Raw genomic sequence first — 20007 nt, 5'->3', positions numbered from 1 at the left:
CCACCCTTCTCCTGAAACAGCCAATCGTCTACTAACTGCTGATATGTAGCCAATCGTGTTGAGGTTAATGAAGGTTGGTTTTGTGAAAACCTGAACGTGTAGTAAAAATAAAACCCATGGGAAAAGGCTGTTGAACCAAACTTTATCTGATTGGTTCTATACATGAAGATTTTATGACCAAGTGACACTAAAGGTGACGTTGTGACTCTCCCCAGTTGTTTAGATGGACCTGGTCCAGACCTGGTCTTGTTGGCCGGATATATGGGCCCGGGGCGTTGCTAAGATGAGATGAGTGAAATGTTAAAGATACACCAGTAACGAACAGCGTGAAGGTTATTTTTACTGAGATCATTTTAGTTAAATGTTCATTGTGTCATTTTTATTTGAAAATCTGCCTCTTTTCTCTTCCTGTAAGTCATGGATGTGTTTTGATGACAGCACGGCCATTTTGAAAGTTGGTGGCAGCAGCTCAGTGGAGTTCAGACACATGATGTCGTCACCGTCTCTGTTCAGACGGTAGAAACGGGAGCGGCTGAACAAACAGCGGCGGCTCGTCGTGTCGTGCAGATTCCTCCTGGACTGAAATAACTGAGGAGCCTCAGGCGTCCGTCACCTCCTCCTCTCATCGACTCTCACTGAGCTTGTGACACTGACGGACTTGTTCCTCGTTAACAGACACCTCTGATCACGATCAAACCGCCGTCACACGCCAACCTCCAGAAATAAACCCACCACATGTGAAGCCGGGCCCCCTGCAGACACTGAGGGGTCAGATTTACTCCAACAGCTGATTCATACAGAGGATAAAGAGTTGAGGTGGGTCACAGCTCAGACTAATAAAGTTTAATCAGACACTTCCACACAGTCTTTATATAAAAGTATAATGTGTCTCTACATCATTACATCATATTATACTATCAATAACAGATTATCAGATTATCATTTTATAATGAACAACCTGACTAGTCCTTTAAACTATAAACTCTATTTTTTAACTCTATGTAAAAAAATACATGTTCATAAATAAATAAAAGCAGAATTATTTACTTATAAATATGTAGAAATAAACACATTTATGTCCTTTTTTACTTTTTTAATTAATATTTATGTCTTTATTGTAAATGACCTTCAGTTTGGTTCAACATGCTAAAAAAGAACTGATGTAGGAATTCATATGCTAAAAACAATTTAAAGTAATTATAATTAAATTAACACATTAGACACATTTCTCAAACAGGGGCAGTTTCAGAATAAAAGTGTCTGTTATAGAGACTCTTTGTTTCATTGTGTGTTTATGGAGTGTGTGTCTGTTTGTGTGCAGAACAGTAACAACTACATCGAATCATCACTGTTCACAACTTTTTATTCAATTTATTGAAAAATACAAACAAAGAAATATTAAACAACTAATGAAATACAATCTGTTGTAGACTGTTCTGAAAATGTTTGTTTTCTACTCGTTTGTGTTTTGATGAAAAGAAAATATATTTACATTATTCACTGTGATATTATAAAACTTTTATATATTTTATTTTCTATTTCTGATCCTGAAAACACTATTTGTTTCCGAATATCTGAATAATAAACAACATTTTCTCTGGTCTCATAATCTCCAATAATAAACACAATTCAAGCAGTAATATTTCTCAGGACTTAATTTGACAGGGACAAGCAGCAAATTCAAATCAGGTTTCTTTGCTCCAGAACAATTATAATAGATAAAAAGAGGATAAAGTGAGAAGTGCTGCTGTTTGAGTCCCCCCCATATAAAGTGAACTGTGAAAAGTTTTTATAAGAACTATCAGGTGCTGATAAAGGGCTGTGATTGGCCGAGCTCCACCTGGTCCCATGCTGAGGTGACAGACAGGTATGTTCAGGAGGAGTCGACTTCTGCTGAGGTCAGAGGTCAAAGGTCAAAGAGGAGGCAGCAACCCCTCCCACCTCAGATCAGGTAGGTGACCCCCACTGGTATCTGCCGGATCAAACGCACCCAACAACATCTGGAAAACATTTCATAAATATTCCGCATCAGCAGCTGTGAAACTAAAATGAATCAAACTGTTTGTTCTCTTCCTCCAAGAGTCCACAACATGACACCATGATGTTTTACACATTCAGTTGATTATATTTAGATTTTTTAAATAAACTCAGGGGAAGAAAACTGTGTTTTTCACAATAATGATTTATTACATTTCATTACATTAAATGTTTATTCATCAGTTTCTGTTTTTATTTTTACGGTTTTTTTCAGTTTCACTGTGAAAGCTCTGATGTAAAATTTTCTCACATTAAAGTTCAGTTTGTAGCTCAAAGCTTGTTTAATTTAAACACATGAAAACCTGAGTGTCAAGTGATCTGAGCAGGAACAATGTGTTTTCACCACAACAAACTGAGTCAGTTTAATCGTTGTTGGTGAAAATGTGACGAGCTGCAGGTTTCACTCAGGATTTCTACTCCTGAGGAGAATCTGAGGTGTCTGAATTCCTGCTTTAAGTTTCCACCTTTAAACGTCTCACACTGTAAACGTGTCTCATCAGTGTCAGCTGATCTCAGTGTTTTCATGTTTTTATCACTGACAGTGTGTGTGTGCGTGTGTGTCTGCAGCTGAGCATCAGATGAGTGAGGCTGCAGCGCCTCCTGCTGGACACACAACAAACAGCATCTACGCAACAATTCAACACAGGTGGAAAGTTACTCTTTTACTCAAGTTGAAGTATAAATACTACACTGTAGTTGTTACAAGTAAAAAGTACAACAGCATCAGCAGCAAAAGTAAAAATACAGAATAATATTGTGCAGGTTACATGAATGTATTAATTATTTTAATGTTACAGCTGATAAAGATTTAATTGAATCTATAATATCACCTCGTTATTTATTACTTGATTATATTTTATTTTGATAATTCAGGACTTTTACATTGTGGTACAGTTACTTCCTCCACCACAACATGCGACTCTAAACGACCCCTGACCTTCCTCTATGTGTGTGTGTGTTTGTGTGTGTGTGTGTGTGTGTGTGTGTCTGACCTGCTGAGTGTGTGTCCTCTCTCATAGTGTGTGTTGTAGCTGCTGCAGGTTCAGACAGATCAGAATCATCAGAGTCCAGACGAGCGTCCTGATTTCCTGCAGACACAGAACACATGATCAGCCTCGGGGACACAGTGACACTGAGGGTCCAGTGGACTCCTCCAGCTGCAGAACATCTGGACCAAACACTTACAGCTGCAGACTCATGTTCATAAAACCATTAATGAACATAAACACAGAGTCTGACTTGAACTGGTCTGAACTGGTCTGAATCGGTCATAAAAGCATCAATGAAGATTAACTTATTAATGATTAACTAATTAATGAGTTGAACCAGTCTGAACTCTGAAATGAGGATACACAATAAGATCAATAATCAATAATCACTTGAGCTTTGTTTTCATTTGTCTCTGCTGGTTTCACTTTTCTCACGTTTCAACGCGTCTCAGTGAAACTTTGATCTAAAGATATTAAGAGACACACACACACACACACACACAGATTTAAGTTTAGTTTATCTGAGGCTGAACATAATGCAGGTTTAATTTAGCTTTAACTGAAGTCTAACTGATGTTTTACTTTGGTTTAACTCCAGTTTAACTTAAACCTGGTTTGACTCTGGTTTTATTTTTTTATTTTATAGTTTGATGCAGTTGATGTTGCACTTCGTTGTTTGTTGTCTGACGTTTCGGTGCAACCATGGTTGATTCTATGTGAACGTTGACCTCTGGTTTAATTACAACAGGTTTACCTGTGGTGTAAGTGGATCTGTCGTTCTTACCAGAGAAACAGGAAGTGATGCAGCGCCACTAACGTCAAAGCTGTTCCTGTCCGTGGTTCCTTGGGGGGTTGCCATGGTAATAACTACCCCCTCTTCCTCCCACGACCCTCCCGTGTCCTCCTCCTCATCCTGGTCGATGAATCGCTCACTGAATTTCTCCAGGTCCTCCTTGCTGGTGTTACCTGTAACACATCAGCACACCTGTAAAACCTTTACACCTGAGGATTTACTTCACCTGTAAACATCCGTCAGCTGACACAATCTGAGATCTTAAAGAAAATCCTGCAGTTTGTTCATTGGTGTCACTTTTAAAAGGTTGATTCATTTGTGTGAAATCTTTAAATCTGCAGGAATATTTTTGAAATATCTACAAAAATAACACGACAAGAATAAATATATTTTTCTTGGCGTTTGTTTGCAGCTCAATGAAAAAAAATCATTTCAAATGTTCAAATCAATCAACTGAAACACTTCCTCACAAATTTGATTTAAACACTGTATTTTGAAATTATTTTCCTGTCGATCAACAGACAGCTGTTGTATTTTAAGGATTTTTTCATGTCTCATAAACTCTGTGGTCCACAGTGTTTTCTGAGGCTGACTGTGACTTACTGTAGAAACTGTACTCGAACGTGGCGTTGTAGTCCATGTCGTAGTCTGGAGATGGTGTGAAGTCGTAGTCCTGAGCCTGGGACACTAGAAACACAACAGAGAGGACATAACAATACAACAGACACACAAACGTCCAACTGTCACCCCTGAGACACATCACACAGTGTCATATTTCCCTCTGCTTCCTGTCTTTGTGCTAAGCTAGGCTAACATGTCCTGGCCCTCACTCTGTACTGGACACACAGAAATACCCTTTTGATGCTTTTTAGCTAACAAGCTAATGTGCCAGCCTGATCATTAGCTCTAAGGGTTAGCTTAATTAGCAGACAATGTTTGTAGTTTTAGGACTGAAATAAAGTCAGAACACATACAGACAATAAAGTCCTGGCTGCTTGTTAGCAAGCTAATGTCTGCTTCACAACTTTAGCACTGTGGCTAACAAGCATTAGCTCATTAGCAGAGTGAGACTGTGCTGTGGACTGAGGAATGAATGAAAACATTCCTCAACACCCAGATTACATTTGATAAACAGTGATCACCTTCGTATGTGTGGATGACAAACTGCTTTAATGACACTGTGAGAGCTCAGCTACATCATCCATAAACTCCTGTGATTTTCCCACACGTTGAATCTTTCTGTTTCCTCCTCAGTCTGTTTCCATCAGACAATCTGCCGTCAACAGAGTCAGCAGAGAGTGACGGAGGGAGCTGGTGGGTGTCTGGGAGCGTTCTGGCCTCAGAGCAGATTCTCTGCGTGTTTCCCGCCCTTGATGTTGAGGTTAATCCAGCTGCTCTCGTCCAGCGGACGGTACAGTACGAACCCCGCCCGCTGCAAACACGCTGCACCTTCACATGAACCAGACACACCTCGGTTCCCTGAGACGCCCTCACCCTCAAAGTCTGACAAACTGTGTCGTCCTGTGCTCCCAGTTTCCCGCTGGAGCTCCTGCTGTTCTCATCACTTCACAGATTCAGGATCAGTTTCAACTGGTGAATTACTACAGAGTAAAAACCCTCAGATCCACGTGTTCGTGGGGCTGTAGCACTGATCCAGGAACACGTCACATCCCTGCGCCAGGAGTCTGGTGTGTTGTGTGTTATATGTTGTTCTTATCTGAGTTCTCAGAGTTTTATCTGAGTTAGTTCTCAGCACAGATAAAGTTATCATGGTGGGTGATTTTAACATTCATGTAGATGTTGAAAGTGACAGCCTGAGTCATGCATTTAATTCATTATTAGACTCAATTGGCTTCTCTCAGCATGTTAATGAACCCACTCACTCTTTTAACCAGACCCTTGATCTGGTTCATCTGGACTTATGGGATTGACATTGAATACCTAACAGTTTCTCCCAGAAACCCTCTTTTATCTGACCATTCTCTGTTAACATTTGAGTTTTCAGTCATGGACTACACAGCATCTGGGGAAAAAATCTATTACAGCAGGTGTCTCTCTGACAATACCATTAGCAAATTTAAAGAAAGGATCCCATCAGTACTTAGCCCACTGCCATGTATCAATGCAGTAGGGAACAGCTCTCTTAACTTCACACCCACACAGGTTGATGATCTTGTTGACAGTACTGTAGCCTCACTGCGTGCAACTCTAGATACTGTGGCCCCTCTGAGGAAGAAGGTAGTGAGTCAGAGAAGGCTAGCTCCATGGTACAACTCAGAAACACGAGCTTTAAAGCAAAATTCAAGGAAGCTAGAAAGAAGGTGGCGTTCTACTAACCTGGAAGAATCTCTAAAGGCTTGGAAAGACAGCCTATTGGTGTATAAAAAAAGCCTCCGTAAAGCCAGAACATCCTATTATTCATCATTGATAGAAGAAAACAAGAACAATCCCAGGTTTCTGTTCAGCACTGTAGCCAGGCTGACAGACAGCTACAGCTCTGTTGACCCATCTATACCTTTAGCCCTCAGCTGTAATGACTTTATGAGCTTCTTTACAGATAAAATTGTCTCTGTTAGAGAAAAAATTCACCATCTCCTCCCCACAGCCGGCTCAGATGTACTGTCCAGTTCAGCAGCCTCAGAGTCCACTGTAACTGGTTTATATTTTGACTGTTTCTCTCCTGTACATCTCTCTGAGCTTCAACAGTTTCGCCATCTAAACCATCGACTTGTCTTCTAGACCCTGTTCCAACAAGGCTGCTCAAAGAAGTTTTTCCTTTAATCGACACCTCTATATTAAGTCTGATTAACTTATCTTTATCAACTGGTTATGTACCGCAGGTTTTTAAAGTTGCAGTAATTAAACCTCTACTTAAAAAGCCTACTCTTGATCCAGATGTTTTAGCCAATTATAGACCTATATCCAACCTCCCCTTTATTTCCAAAATCCTTGAGAAGGTCGTTGCAAACCAGTTATGTGATTATTTGCACAGGAATGGTTTGTTTGAAGATTTTCAGTCAGGTTTTAGAGTCCATCATAGCACAGAAACAGCTCTGGTTAAGGTTACCAATGATCTCCTCATAGCCTCAGACAATGGACTTGTCTCTGTACTTGTCCTGCTAGATCTTAGTGCTGCATTTGACACCATCGATCATAAGATTTTATTACAGAGACTAGAACATATGGTCGGCATTAAAGGAACCACACTAAGCTGGTTTAAGTCATATTTGTCAGATAGACTCCAGTTTGTTCATGTTAATAATGACTCTTCTATCATCACTACAGTCAGTCATGGAGTTCCACAAGGTTCTGTGCTAGGACCAATGCTCTTCAGTCTATATATGCTCCCTCTGGGAAACATTATTAGGAGGCAGCAGATAAATTTCCATTGTTACGCAGATGACACCCAGCTGTACTTATCCATGAAGCCAGGTGAGACTAACCAGGTAGCCAAGCTTCAGGTGTGTCTTAAGGACATAAAAACCTGGATGACCAGTAATTTCTTACTCTTAAATTCAGACAAAACTGAAGTTATTGTAATTGGCCCAAAACACCTCAGAGATACACTATGTGATAATATACTGGCTCTGGATGACATCACCTTGTCCTCCAGTGCTACAGTCAGAAACCTTGGTGTCATTTTTGACCAGGACTTGTCCTTTACTTCACATATAAAGCAAGTCTCTAGGACAGCCTTCTTCCACCTGCGCAATATTGCAAAAATCAGACCCATTCTGTGTCTAAAGGATGCTGAAAAACTAGTTCATGCATTTGTTACCTCAAGACTGGACTACTGTAACTCTTTATTGTCAGGATGTCCCAAAAATTCAGTAAAAAGCCTCCAACTGATCCAGAATGCGGCAGCACGAGTACTGACAGGAACTAGGAAACGAGATCACATCTCTCCTGTGTTGCTTCTCTGCATTGGCTCCCTGTAAAATCCAGAATCGAATTTAAAATCCTCCTCCTCACCTACAAAGCCATTCATGGTCAGGCACCATCGTACCTTGGAGAGCTTATAGTTCCCTATTTTCCCAATAGGACACTTCGCTCTCTAAATGCAGGTCAACTTGTGGTTCCCAGAGTTTGTAAGAGTAGAATGGGGGGCAGAGCCTTCAGCTATCAGGCTCCTCTCCTGTGGAACCAGCTCCCAGTGTGGGTTCGGGAGGCAGACCCCCTCTCTACCTTTAAGATCAGGCTTAAAACTGTCCTGTTTAGTAAAGCTTATAGTTAGGGCTGGCTCGGGTATGTCCTGACCCATCCCTTAGTTATACTGCTATAGAGCTAGACTGCTGGGGGATTCCCATGATGCACTGGGCTCTCTCTCTCTCTCTCTCTCTCTCTGTTATATGTTGTGTGTTAAAAGACTCACACAGACCCACAGACCCACACAGACTCACACATGTACAGTAAATACTACATGTCACCACTGGAATATCACACTACTCAGGGACAGAGGAGGATCAGACCACAAAGAGACAACAAGGACACACAAAATCACCAGAGACATTTACACTAAACAGCTGAGTGTCCCTGAGCTACACAACAACGACACAACAACACAAGGTCAAGTCTGACTGTGAGCACAACACTCACTGACATAAATCAGATACAGTATGTTAACAACTGGGCACATCTGTCAGCACACACACACACACACACACACTGATGGGAACTGAGGGGGTGGGCTGTTAATCGTTACCAAACAGGGAGTGTGTTATCACTAACAGCATTTCAATCTCATCAGAGGAGGAAATGAAAACCAGGTGACACACACAGATCACCTGTCAATCAAACTGCGTGGGTGGGACAGTGCAGGAGAGGTAGAGGAAGAAAAAGGAAGTAAAAAAGGAAAGGAAACAAAAGGAGATCAAGGAGGGACAGAAAACAACAGAAAGAAAGAGAGGAGGAGGAGAAAGGAAGGAAGGGAAAGAAGAGAGGAAAGGAAACAAAGGAAGGAAAGGATAGAAGCAGAGGAGAGTAAAAGGAAGTAAAAAAAAAAAAAGTGTGTGTGCGCGTGCGTGTGTGTGGGGGGGGGTCAGTAACAGTGTGGGGCCGTTTGTTGGCAGAGTCACATGATCCAGACAAACTTTACAAAAACCAGCTGTTCAACACACACACACACACACACACACACACACACACACACACACACACACACAGTGAAACTAAAGATGAATTAAATTTAAAGCAGTGTTGAGTTCAGGGACCGTAGTTTCCCTCAGGTCCTGTCACTGAGCCAGAGGGAGAGAGCCAATCAGAGAGAGGATGAGTACAGCAGGACGATCTACCGACCAATGAGGAGACTTCACCTGAAGCAACTGTTGTTTTTATCAGCAAATGATCCAATAACAGACAGGTGTGTGTGTGTCTGTAACGAGCGCAGGTTGAGACAGGAAAGCCTCAGTGTCCTGGTCTCTGGTGGACCTTCACTGACCTGGTCCTGCTCCTGGACTCTGGACCTGAGTTCAATAATCATTGATCATAGATTTGTTATTGGAAACAAACGATCAGCTGAGAACTGAGACTGTTCACTGTCTAATTATGACTTAATTATATCATTAGGTTATAAAACATAACTGAGGTCAGAGGGGTGAACCTGCCCCCTGCAGGGTCAGAGGTCACATGATGCTGAACCTGTTCATCTGAGAAAGTCAGTCAGACCACAAACACCTGGGGGCTCTCTCTCTTGGGGGGGCTACAAACATCAGCTTGTTATTGATAAGAGAAAATCGAATTAACTGAATCTATACTGAGACTTCTTATAAAAACCACTGATCAACAACACAACATGTTGTTACTCCACACGCACACACGCACGCACACACACACACACACACACACACACACACACACTCACTCACTCACTCACTCAGTACAACACATCTTCACATGCTGTTTATTACACAACTGAGTCTGAACCTGATCAACATGGTTTCTTCTTCTTCTCGTTTTTCTTTTTTCATTTTTCTTTGTTTCTTGGTGAAGACAGAAGATCAGTGTGTCCACACACACACACACACACACACACACACACACACACACTCGCACTGAGAGAACAGGAAGTCTAACAGCTGCAACATACACAGGGATCACATGAAGAAGATGTCAAACACACACAGTGAGGACTCACCCGTCAGCAGCAGGATCACTGAGGCTCCGCTCAAACAAACTGAGACAAAACTGACACTGGACATGATTCAAATACAGAGAGAGAGCGACAGAGAGACAGAGAGACAGAGACAAAGACTGGGACAAAGAGAGAGAGAGGACAGACGTGTGATGTCCTGATCGACCAAGCTCTGAATGAAGAGAGAGAAAAGGGGAGGAGAGAGAGAGGAGGGAGGTGTGAGAGAGGAGGAGGAGGAGGAGGAGGGGGTTGTTCTGGTCTTCTGCCAAGGTTGTTCCAGTTTGTCAAACATGAGCTGAGAGAGACAAAGAGCGGGAAAGAGACATACAGAGAGAGAGAGAGAGAGAGAGAGAGAGAGAGAGAGAGAGAGAGAGAGAGAGAGAGACATACAGAGAGAGAGATAAAGAGATAGAGTGACAGACATACAGAGAGAGAGGCATATACATATACATATACATATATACACACATACATATAGCTCAGGGGGGCTGAGACCAGGTCTACAGTCTGCAGGTTCACATTAACAGACTGACTCTGAGATTAAACGATGCTTCAGCTGCTCAGTGACCTTTGACCTCTCTGACTCTATCTGTCCACCCCCTGTTTCTTGTATCACAGCTGGATGTGAAACAATAGTCTGTTTTCTATTCTGAGTTTTACAATAGAGTTCACAGGGAAATACACCTCATAGTGACATCATAAGTGATGTCAGCAATGACCAAATATGGACATTTCAGTGATGGTTTTCAGGAAATGATGGGAGAACTGGAAGAACTGGGAGTCAGAGCTCATGCAGGCTCCAGAAGGTTCAGGTTGTTTGAATCAAACTTTATTCCAGGACGAGTCCGTTAACAGCAGCAGTTCTGTTGTAAATGTTTCCCTCCTCCACCTCCAGCTGCAGCTGTGTCGGCACAGCTGGAGACAGTACCCATAACAACAACCATTAGCATCCCTCTGACTAGCATTAGCATAGCCACTGGATTCCCAGCATGCCATCTGTTAGTGTGAACATTAGATGAAGGAAGATCACCGTCAGAGTTTTAATTTGAATCAGAGAAGCACCAAACTGTCACCTCCTGCTTTTATTCTGAAAGAACTTCAGGCCTGAGCTGCGTTCACAGCTGCAACGTCTGATATAAACTAATACACCACTGTTATTGATCTGCAGATCTACGGTACTGTATTTGTTCTGACTTCTCCTGTGGGTGTTGTGTCGTGTCATCCAGTTGAAGTTGTTCACAGCTGAAATCTTCATTCATTCAAACTTTCAGTCTTAATATTCACTGTTTCTGCTTCTCAGATGTGAAGATTTGCTGATAATAAACAATTGATCAATAAATGAAGGATATAACTTGATTATAAATGATCACTGGATGATTACAGCACAGATGCTGCATTTACAGCATTTAGAGTTAATCAGAAAATTTTTCTGCAAAATATAAAACATCTGATGCACAGACAGTGTGTGAGTGTGTGTCAGATCACAGCGGCTCAGAGATGATCTGTGATTATTGTTAATGCGACGTGTTGGAACTCGACTCACTTTGTTCTTCAGTCTGAAACAAACTGAACTGACCCTGAGTCAGTTTCTCACCTACATGAACACTCTGTCTCCTCTGAACGTCTCTAAATCGTTAATGACTCTGAGATAAAACCTCCAAATCTCCCATAATCACAGTCCTGGTTCAAGCCAAAACACCCACATGCCTCCTCCAGACCTGATCCAGGATCTGGTCTAATCCAGACTCTGATGAAACACTCAGTCAGTGTTTAATCTGAACAAACCTCTGACCTGTTTGAAAAAGTGGCTGCTGGTTTAATCTGGTTTAATCCAGGTCTCACACCAGATTACAGCCTGAGCCGACGCCACGCCACCCTCCAGTCTGTCCTCCTTTTTCTTCAATAAACTTTATTGACTCTTTGCTTCGTGCACAGACACCAAATAAACACAGAAATGAACTAAACAACTTTGATGTCTCAGTGCAGACTTTTCTGAATGAAACACAGCAGAGGAAGAAGACGGTGAGTCAAAAGCTCAGGATCAACAAACATGTGATCATCACATGATCACAACACCAAACACCTGAGTGTCAGTGTAGAGGAAGAACCAGCACTAGTTATTCCCACCTGCAAACAGCACCAGAGAAACCAGCCAATCAGAGGACAGCAGCACCTCCTGTACACCCACAGGTGAAGGTCAGACTCTGCAGCTGATTGTTACCTGAAGAGAGCGTGAAGAAGAGGTTTACCTGTCGTCAGGTGTTGGACAGAGCTCTCTGCTGAAACCACCTGAAGACTCTGTCAACGTGGACACTGATCGATAAAGTTTAGTTCAGTGGTCTGAGGCTCAGGCTGCATCAGAACTGGAGACATAGATTAGTTTGGGGGGGGGGGGCATGTTTTTAGTGAGGGTGATATTTACCTGTTTCTAGTGGTCACATGGTCGTTAGGTCACGAGGATCAGTTCGCTGCTGTTAGAGCTGACAGGTGACTTGACTCACCTTTCGGCTTCAACATGTTTGAGAAATTTTTTATTATTCAGTCACTAGTAAATGATGTCACAGGATAACATGATACTTCACTGCAGCTGAAGACTCGAGGAGAAACTCGAAAAATGCATCGTGGGAAACAGAGGCAAAAAAACAGTCATTCATCAGATAAACCCTCTGATTAAACTCCTCCAGGTTCAGACATGAAGACACTAAACTGAAGGTTCACACACAGTTTTCACATAAAACACACACTCACCACAGGGACGTGTGTGTGTGTGTGTGTGTGTGTGTGTGTGTGTGTGTGTGTGTGTGTGTGTGTGTGTGTGTGTGTGTGTGTGTGTGTGTGTGTGTGTGTGTGTGTGTGTGTGTGTGTGAACATCCTGTCTGTAAAAACCACTAAAAGCCATCTGGAGACTCCCGGAGCTTTTCCTCTGAACACAATACAACAGACAGAGACTGAAGAACGAGAGGAGAAAGAAAAGGAAGAAGAAAAAATTGACAAAAGGAACAAAAAGCTGGAAAAGAAAAAAGGAGGTGTTAACATTTTTAAAAAAACTTCAAAATATCAACATGAAAAAAAATTCCATTAAATAATTTACTCCTGAAAACATCACAAATCTGTTCTCACATCTAAATATAAAAAGCTGTTCATTGAAAAATAAGTAGAATTTAGAGAGATTCCCCTCTAAAATATTATAAAATACACTCATGTATCACAACTCACTGATTTAACCCTTAAACCCCACAAAAATCTCCTTTATTCAAAGCAACACTCACACCATGTTCAGTGTGTTCAACACAGACATGTTGGGCTAACATTAGCCAACAAGCTAATACTACCTGCAGCGCTGTCATTGTGTAAATTACTATTTAGAGTTAAACAGGTGTGGAAGCAGAGGACACGTTAGCATCAGTTAGCATTGGAGCTATCTGTCCTGGACTCATGCTATGGTCCCCAGGTTTGATCTCAGACTAAATTTAAACACAGGGGGTCAAACTGTCCTGAAATTCTTCCCATCATACATTTCCCAGCTGATCAAGACCATCCTTGGGGGGTCGCTGCCTTGCTCCAGGGCACGCTGGGAAAGTCGTGGTGTTCTCATGGTTTCTATATTTAACTGACAGCAGGGACGTTTAATGTTCCTGAACGCAGCTCAGGACAGCGTGAGACTGAGTGTATGTGTGTGTGTGTGTGTGTGAGAGAGACACATGCTGGTTTTCTGTACAGAGTGGGGACTGTGTGTGTGGTGGCTGTCCACTGAGACTCACAAATGAACCGATGTTGATGTGACATCAGACAAACTTTAGACACAAGCAGCTGCAAAGAAAACTGTTCATCTCAGCTCAGAGTTGTGGGGATAAAAAGCAGATATTAAATTCTGACATTTGTCAACTCGCGACAAACTGACAGAGGAGACAGGGGACACTCACCTGACTGACAATATAATGTCAACTCACAGGTGGACCAGCGGTTAAGTATCAAACAGAAAACAAAACCCTGTTACTATGACAACCTCTACTGATGATAATGAAGACAGAAAGAAGGAAGCAGTTCATCATGAGACTCGTGTTCGGAGTTTAAACTGAGGAGGAAAAGCTGCTGATGATGAAGCTGAACCAGCTCCTGTTCACCAAGTCTCATTTGTTTCACATCAGCCAATCAGAGATGAGCGTTCACAGAGACATGATTATCAACACCATGATTAAAACCAAACGTTTCATCATTATCTCAAATTCTCTGCCCCTCTCTCCCTTCTCTTCTTTTTTCCTTTATTTCTTGCTTGTTTTCCTTTCTGTGTGTGTGTGTGTGTGTGTGTGTGTGAGAGTGTGAGAGAGAAAACTGAGTGTGTCCAGATGTTGGTGGGAGGATGTTTCACACTGTTTCTCCAGGGAGTGTTTGTTTATATGTGACTGCTGCAGTCTGAGTGTGTGTGTTTGTGTTTGTACAGTAACGCACATAAAAAAAACATGATTTCATGCAGTTACACTCGGTGCCAACAGATACACAGAAGAGACAACATTGTCGTCCTCAGCATTCAGTCCACTGACGTCCTGGACCTGGACCTGGAGACCCACTGTCCTCGGTCACGTTTGATATTTTATTCCTTCCCATTTCTTCTTGCTTGTTGCGTGCGTGTGTGTGTGTGTGTGTGTTATTGTGTCCAGCTCGTTCATATCAGTGACGTCCAGATAAAGAGCTGAACATGAACATTGGAACCTTCACCTGTTACACGACAGTGGGTCAGGTGATCCAGGTGGAGTCACACCTGTCAGCTGACGGCCTGATACAATAAAACAAACGCACCTCCACAACATCCAGGAGGCAGTGTGAGCGTGACTCGCTGATGAACTCTGTTTACCTGTCCCTCATGTTAACACCTGTCCCACCTGAGCAGGTGTCTCCAGCAGCTGTAAGGGCTGAGACTGCCGTGGGGAGACTGGGGGAAAGTACAGATCTGAGCTGAGATGGTGTTTTACCTGTGGGTCTGGTCTTCTCAGGTGTGCAGTGATGAGGAGGTGAAATCGGTGTCACTGGTTAAGGGGAGGAGCTCAGGTGTTCCTAATAAACTGATCCACAGAGACTCCGCACTCGGTCTGAACAGCCTCTTTATTTTACCACAAATATCCAGGATTTCATCTTCCAGGAGAAAAGTTACAAACACTTTTTACAAACTTCAGTCTGAGGGTGAGTTTGATTTTCACTCCCCCTCCTCCTAACATCAGCTGACTCTGAAGAGTGGAGGCGGGAGGAAGTGGGAGGAGTCAGTGATAGATGAGTGTGTGGAGGTTTCGTGTGAAGCTGCTGGTTGTGGTGGAGCGTTCTGACCCTGTGACTGACCTGAGATCAGCTTCACCTTCACACCTGAGGAGGTTCCTCTGCAGGTCTGAGTCCTGTGGACGTCACAGGTTTGATCCTCAGTAGCGGTTTGTATTTGTGGAGCAGAAGAAGAAGAGAGTGGATCAGTCGTCCTGATCTCCATCAAACAGCTCCTCGTTATCCTCCTGCTCCACCTCCTCCCTGCTCTCAATCTTCTCCTCCTGTTTCCCCTCCTCCATCACCACCAGCAGCTCCAGCTCTGGTCCTGGTCCTGGTTCCTCCAGGGGCTGGATGAGAGCCTCTGTCAGAGCTCTGATCATCCTTGCCGCCTCCTGTCGATCCTCCACCTGCTGCAGGTCACACACTGAGCTGAACGACCTGTGGAGTTACCACGGCAACACAGACTGTCACTAACACTAAAACCACAGAAGAAGAAACACTGCAGGACACTTTTGAGAATCCGGTCTAAGGTGGATCTGATCAGGTGATCCGTCTCAAGTCTCTGATGCATTCAGGTACCTTTTCAGTGATACGTAAACATCTGTATCTCAGCTGGTTACTGAACAACGGTCAGAGAAGAAGACCAGGATCAGATCAGAGACCAGAGACCATCTTCACCAAGTCCACCTGAGCTCAATGAACCAGAGACTGTGGCTCTGGACGGTGGCCTGGAGCAGACAAACTTAAAACACACCTGAAGGGATAAAGACTGGAGTAAGAGCTGGAGTAAATCCAGATGTTCTCACCTGTGCAGGATGCTGGTCTCTGAGTTCAGAGTGGAGGAGACTTCACTGAGCCAGCAGGCCAGAGTCAGAGCGAGCTGGCCCAGACCCAGACCATCCAGACCCCCCTGAGACACCAGCTGAGTCCACCGAGCCTGGAGGAGGACCATCAACACGTTACTGTTAGAATCAATACTCAGACAGACACAGACAGGTGAGTCAGGTGAGCGTACCTGCAGGAAGTCTCTGAGCACCGGCGTCACACACACGTCGAGCGGCTGCAGGCGACAGCTGCATCCTGACGGGATGACCAGCGCGTCTGTGGAGGCGGAGCCCAGAGCGGCTCTGAACCGGTTTGACAGGTGACCGCGGTGGATGTCCACCATGAGGACGGACCGGCGGTCACACCCAGACACCGCCACACGGGGGCGCCACACCTGCACAGGTACACAGAGGAGAAGGTTAAACATGACATCATGTGACCACAGGGACCCCCTGATGTGAAGGAGGAGGTGTTCAGACAGGTGGAGGTTCAGTATGGACCCGCTGCTTGTCCTGACCTTGTTGATCCAGATCTGCAGACGGTCCTGGTCTGGGAAGCCCTCTTCTCGAGCCTCCAGCAGAACGTTGTCAGGGAACCCTTCAGGAACGTGTGACGGGGTTCCTCTGAAGAACAGCAGGGGGGTCAGGAGGGTCCCGTCAGACAGAGCAGAGAGGACCACGTCAAACACGGGGGGGTCCTCAGGAGAACCACACAGCTGGAGGGACGACGGGTCCTGGGTCCTGAATTCATCCGAGCGGATGAAGATGGAGAACTCGTCCATGGAGCCCAGACAGTGAGGGGGTAGACCTGTAGTCTGGATCTGAGGGGGGACAAGATGAAACCACACTGACGGGTCTGCTGCAGGACTGGATCCACTTCCTCTACCGTCAGACTAAGAACTGACCTGGGAGCAGAGGGAGCGGATGAACGAGTGGATGGTCCTCCTCATGTTCCTGGGCAACATGACTCTGTTGGTGGAGGTGGTGGAGGAGGAGGTCTGCAGACTGAGGTCGTGTCTCAACAGGAAGTCGATGGTCCAGGTGTAGTGGTCCACCAGCAGACTGTCCTCCCCCAGAGCTCCTGCAGCCTCCTGCAGCAGCGACTCCTCACTCACCACCAGCTGCTGCTCCCTCTGGCTCAACACCTGCTCCATCAGCTTCTCCATCCACCAGCTCCACTTCCTGTTCCACAGTCCACGCTCCTGCTGTCGGGTCCAGGACCGGATCACCTGAGGAGACGTGTGGTGGAGCCGAGCAGCCTGAGGGAGGCCGTGACACAGGGAGGAGAGGACGGCCGGGAGCTGGGACAGCGTCAGAGGCTGAGACAGGGACAGAGTTAGAGAGGACGTCTGACTCACTGCACAACAACACAGACAACACCTGCGCTCACCTGTTCAGGCCGCGGCCCCAGGAACTTGATGGTCATGGCAGGTGGAGAGGAGAGGGGGGAGGGAGAGGTGAGGAGTTTGACTGACAGCTGGGTGGAGGTCTGCCCTGAGGGGAGGAGGTGGATGGGGACGAAGGCTCCACGACCCTGACCATCTGGTGATGTCACACTGTGAGGGAGGAAGAGGAGGAGCTGACCTCTGATCAGATTTGACTTTATTATAGGAAGTGATGTCACAGGGAGAAAAGGTTCATCTTTACCTGCGAGAGTTGTGTGTCGGTTGTGCTGCGCCGACGCTCCTCCCTGAAATGACACACACAGTTCGTCTTTATGATGTCATCACTTCTTCTTCTTCACTAAAACACCGGCACTGTCACATGATCCTTCACAATACAGCTAAGGTTGAAGCCCCAGGATTCTCCAGACTGAACACCTGTACCTGAGCTGTCAGTCATGGTGTCAGGGATCTGACTCACTGTTGGACTGTGGTGCCACCTGGTGGTCACATGACCAACAACACAGTGTTGTGTGTGTGTGTCTTACCTGGCTGTGTTTTGCAGTAATGTTCAGGTCTCTCGGTCAGGTGATTAGCCATCACGTCTCCTCTGCAGGTGGAGAGTGGACATGAACCACACCTCAACCTCTCTGACAGCCTGAAACACACACACACACACACAAACACAATAGTTCAGCTTTAACTGTCACGGACCTGAAGTGACAGTTCAGGTTGAATGTGTGTTAACAGTTACCTGGAGTCTGACTGGAAGATGCTCTGGTACTGAAGGTTCTTCCTGCAGGTGGCGTGGTTACTGTGGAAACAACAGACACACATCAACACATCAACACAGCCAGGAGGCACAGAACACAGAGAACTGGTTCAGACTCAGAACAAAAGAAGAAGAGGAAATGAATGATGTCAGAGATGAAGGAAACTAAATCAATAATTATTTCATCTGATTGATCTTTGTTTTACTGTAAAAGATTCTTTGCTTTAAAGTTCATTATTATTATGACGTGTTAATGTTGTGATCACTGAAGCAGCTGTATCGATCACTAACTGATGATCGGTGGCGGCAGACACGTACTTGATCATGTGGTTGGCGTAGGAGGTGGAGCAGCAGGTGATGAACCTGCAGAGGGAGCAGTGGACCAGGGACGGGAAGTGAGTCCTGAAGTCCTGGATCACACCCAGACACTCCACACAGCGCTGACGAGGGTGAGAGACACTGACCTCCTCACTGAGAGAGAGAGAGAGAGAGGGGGGGGGGGGCACACCTAAGGTTGAATGATTTAAGACCCTTTAAGACCAGATGTGACCTACACCTGTAGCAGGTGATTACGTTGTTTTTAGGTCATGTGACCAATGAAATGTTTTATGATTTGCTGAAAGGAAGGTGAAATATATTCTGTCACAGTGCAGGGTGAGGGGAGGAGGATCACGGGGGGGGGGGTTAAACTGAGATGTACTGTGAACATCAAGCACACAGGTGTGTCAGAGTACCTGAGGCTGGACAGCAGTGGACCCAGACTCTCCACCTTCCTCTTTGGAGCTTCCTGTGGGGGTGGAGGGGGGTCAACATCCACCACCTGAAACACACGAGAAGAAAACTGCTAACTCACTACATTGCTACTGCCCCCCCCCCGTCCTGATGACTGTGTAGAAGGTCAGTTATTTGACCTTTGACCATATGTAACAATCACCTGTGATCACACCTGGTCGGAGCACACCTACCTTACAGGGAACAACAGCTTTCTTCACTGCTTCTTCATTCTCAGGTCCTCCAACCACTGAGTAGGTCCTCACAGTCACCTACACACACACACACACACACACACACACACACACACACACACACACACACACACACACACACACACACACACACACACACACACACACGTGGTTTCATTCATTTCTCCAGACTGACCACCACTGACAGAAACAACTGTGTCTTCACCTGTTCACCTGTCTGAACTGACAGGTAACAGTCTGACGTGTTTGCTGTGTTCTGTTAAAGTGACAGGGTCTCGTCACACAGGTGAGGCGTACCTTGGTTCCAGGTTTGAGTCCGGTCAGCTGAGATGGTCTGATGTGGGTCTTGTGATGCAGCAGTTTGTGTTCCATCCGTTCTTTAACATACAGGAAGTGAAGGCGACACTTTTCACAGCCGAACACGTGTTTCTTCTGAAAACAGATTCAAACCAGATTCATGAGACCAGGTCCAGACTCTGACTCTGTCCATGATCGACCAACAGGTGATAAATCAGCATTTGTTCTGATAATCAATCATATTCTGTTAGTGGCCAGAACCAACTGTCATCGACATTCAGTCAATCAATAATCATCTGATGAATCAATACTGAAAACAATCATCATTTATCTGATTCCTGAGCTTCAGACACAGAATCAGCCGATATCAGCTGGCCAACATGAACTCTGACCTTCAGCCGAACATCTGGACACCATCACATCAAACCTGTTCTATGACCTTTTAAGGAGGAGGAGCCTCAGGTGCAGCAGGTGACAGAGGCAGGTGTTCTGTACCTGGTGTCTGGCGAAGTGCTGCTGGTAGCAGGTGTTGCTGCGCAGGACTCTC

At 44.8% G+C, this 20007-nt stretch overlaps 2 protein-coding genes across 7 annotated transcripts in view; both read right to left on the bottom strand.

Moving 5' to 3' along the window:
• Positions 1–1345: 1345 nt before the first annotated feature.
• LOC139634191 (uncharacterized) lies at positions 1346–10144 on the bottom strand. The gene is made up of 5 exons (XM_071500506.1): positions 9953–10144; positions 4423–4506; positions 3811–3992; positions 3030–3125; positions 1346–2000 (listed from the first exon to the last, which is right to left on the bottom strand). The coding sequence occupies exons 1-4, from the start codon at positions 10014–10016 to the stop codon at positions 3051–3053; spliced, it is 405 nt and encodes a 134-aa protein (XP_071356607.1). The 5' UTR covers positions 10017–10144; the 3' UTR covers positions 1346–2000; positions 3030–3050.
• A 4886-nt stretch (positions 10145–15030) lies between these two features.
• The window catches only part of pogza (pogo transposable element derived with ZNF domain a), a 13052-nt gene continuing 8075 nt past the window's right edge, over positions 15031–20007 (bottom strand). For all 6 annotated transcript variants that reach the window (XM_071499941.1, XM_071499939.1, XM_071499938.1 and 3 more), the window contains exons 12-25: positions 19956–20007; positions 19461–19595; positions 19143–19220; positions 18912–18997; positions 18496–18648; positions 18160–18219; positions 17954–18063; positions 17671–17713; positions 17414–17579; positions 16929–17342; positions 16542–16844; positions 16215–16418; positions 16006–16136; positions 15031–15637 (exon numbers count right to left, since the gene is read on the bottom strand). The exon at positions 19956–20007 is cut by the window's right edge and continues 95 nt beyond it. In XM_071499941.1, the coding sequence (XP_071356042.1) occupies positions 15403–15637; positions 16006–16136; positions 16215–16418; positions 16542–16844; positions 16929–17342; positions 17414–17579; positions 17671–17713; positions 17954–18063; positions 18160–18219; positions 18496–18648; positions 18912–18997; positions 19143–19220; positions 19461–19595; positions 19956–20007 (2170 nt within the window). In that variant the 3' untranslated portion in view covers positions 15031–15402. The remainder of the gene's footprint in view (positions 15638–16005; positions 16137–16214; positions 16419–16541; positions 16845–16928; positions 17343–17413; positions 17580–17670; positions 17714–17953; positions 18064–18159; positions 18220–18495; positions 18649–18911; positions 18998–19142; positions 19221–19460; positions 19596–19955) is intronic.

Source organism: Trachinotus anak, unplaced genomic scaffold (genome assembly GCF_046630095.1).
Source record: "Trachinotus anak isolate AG129_WGS33_773 ecotype Australia unplaced genomic scaffold, CSIRO_AGI_Tana_v1 ptg000016l, whole genome shotgun sequence".
NCBI classification, from domain to species: Eukaryota; Metazoa; Chordata; class Actinopteri; order Carangiformes; family Carangidae; genus Trachinotus; species Trachinotus anak.
This window is presented reverse-complemented; position numbering and strand designations above follow the sequence as displayed.

Bases quoted from the DNA above. Each gene is read 5' to 3' on its own strand.
- LOC139634191 (XM_071500506.1), bottom strand. From the start codon at position 10,016: ATGTCCAGTGTCAGTTTTGTCTCAGTTTGTTTGAGCGGAGCCTCAGTG. The intron at 4,507-9,952 runs GTGAGTCCTCAC...TTGTGTTTCTAG, and splicing joins AGTGATCCTGCTGCTGACGG to TGTCCCAGGCTCAGGACTAC. The intron at 3,993-4,422 runs GTAAGTCACAGT...GATGTGTTACAG, and splicing joins GTTCGAGTACAGTTTCTACA to GTAACACCAGCAAGGAGGAC.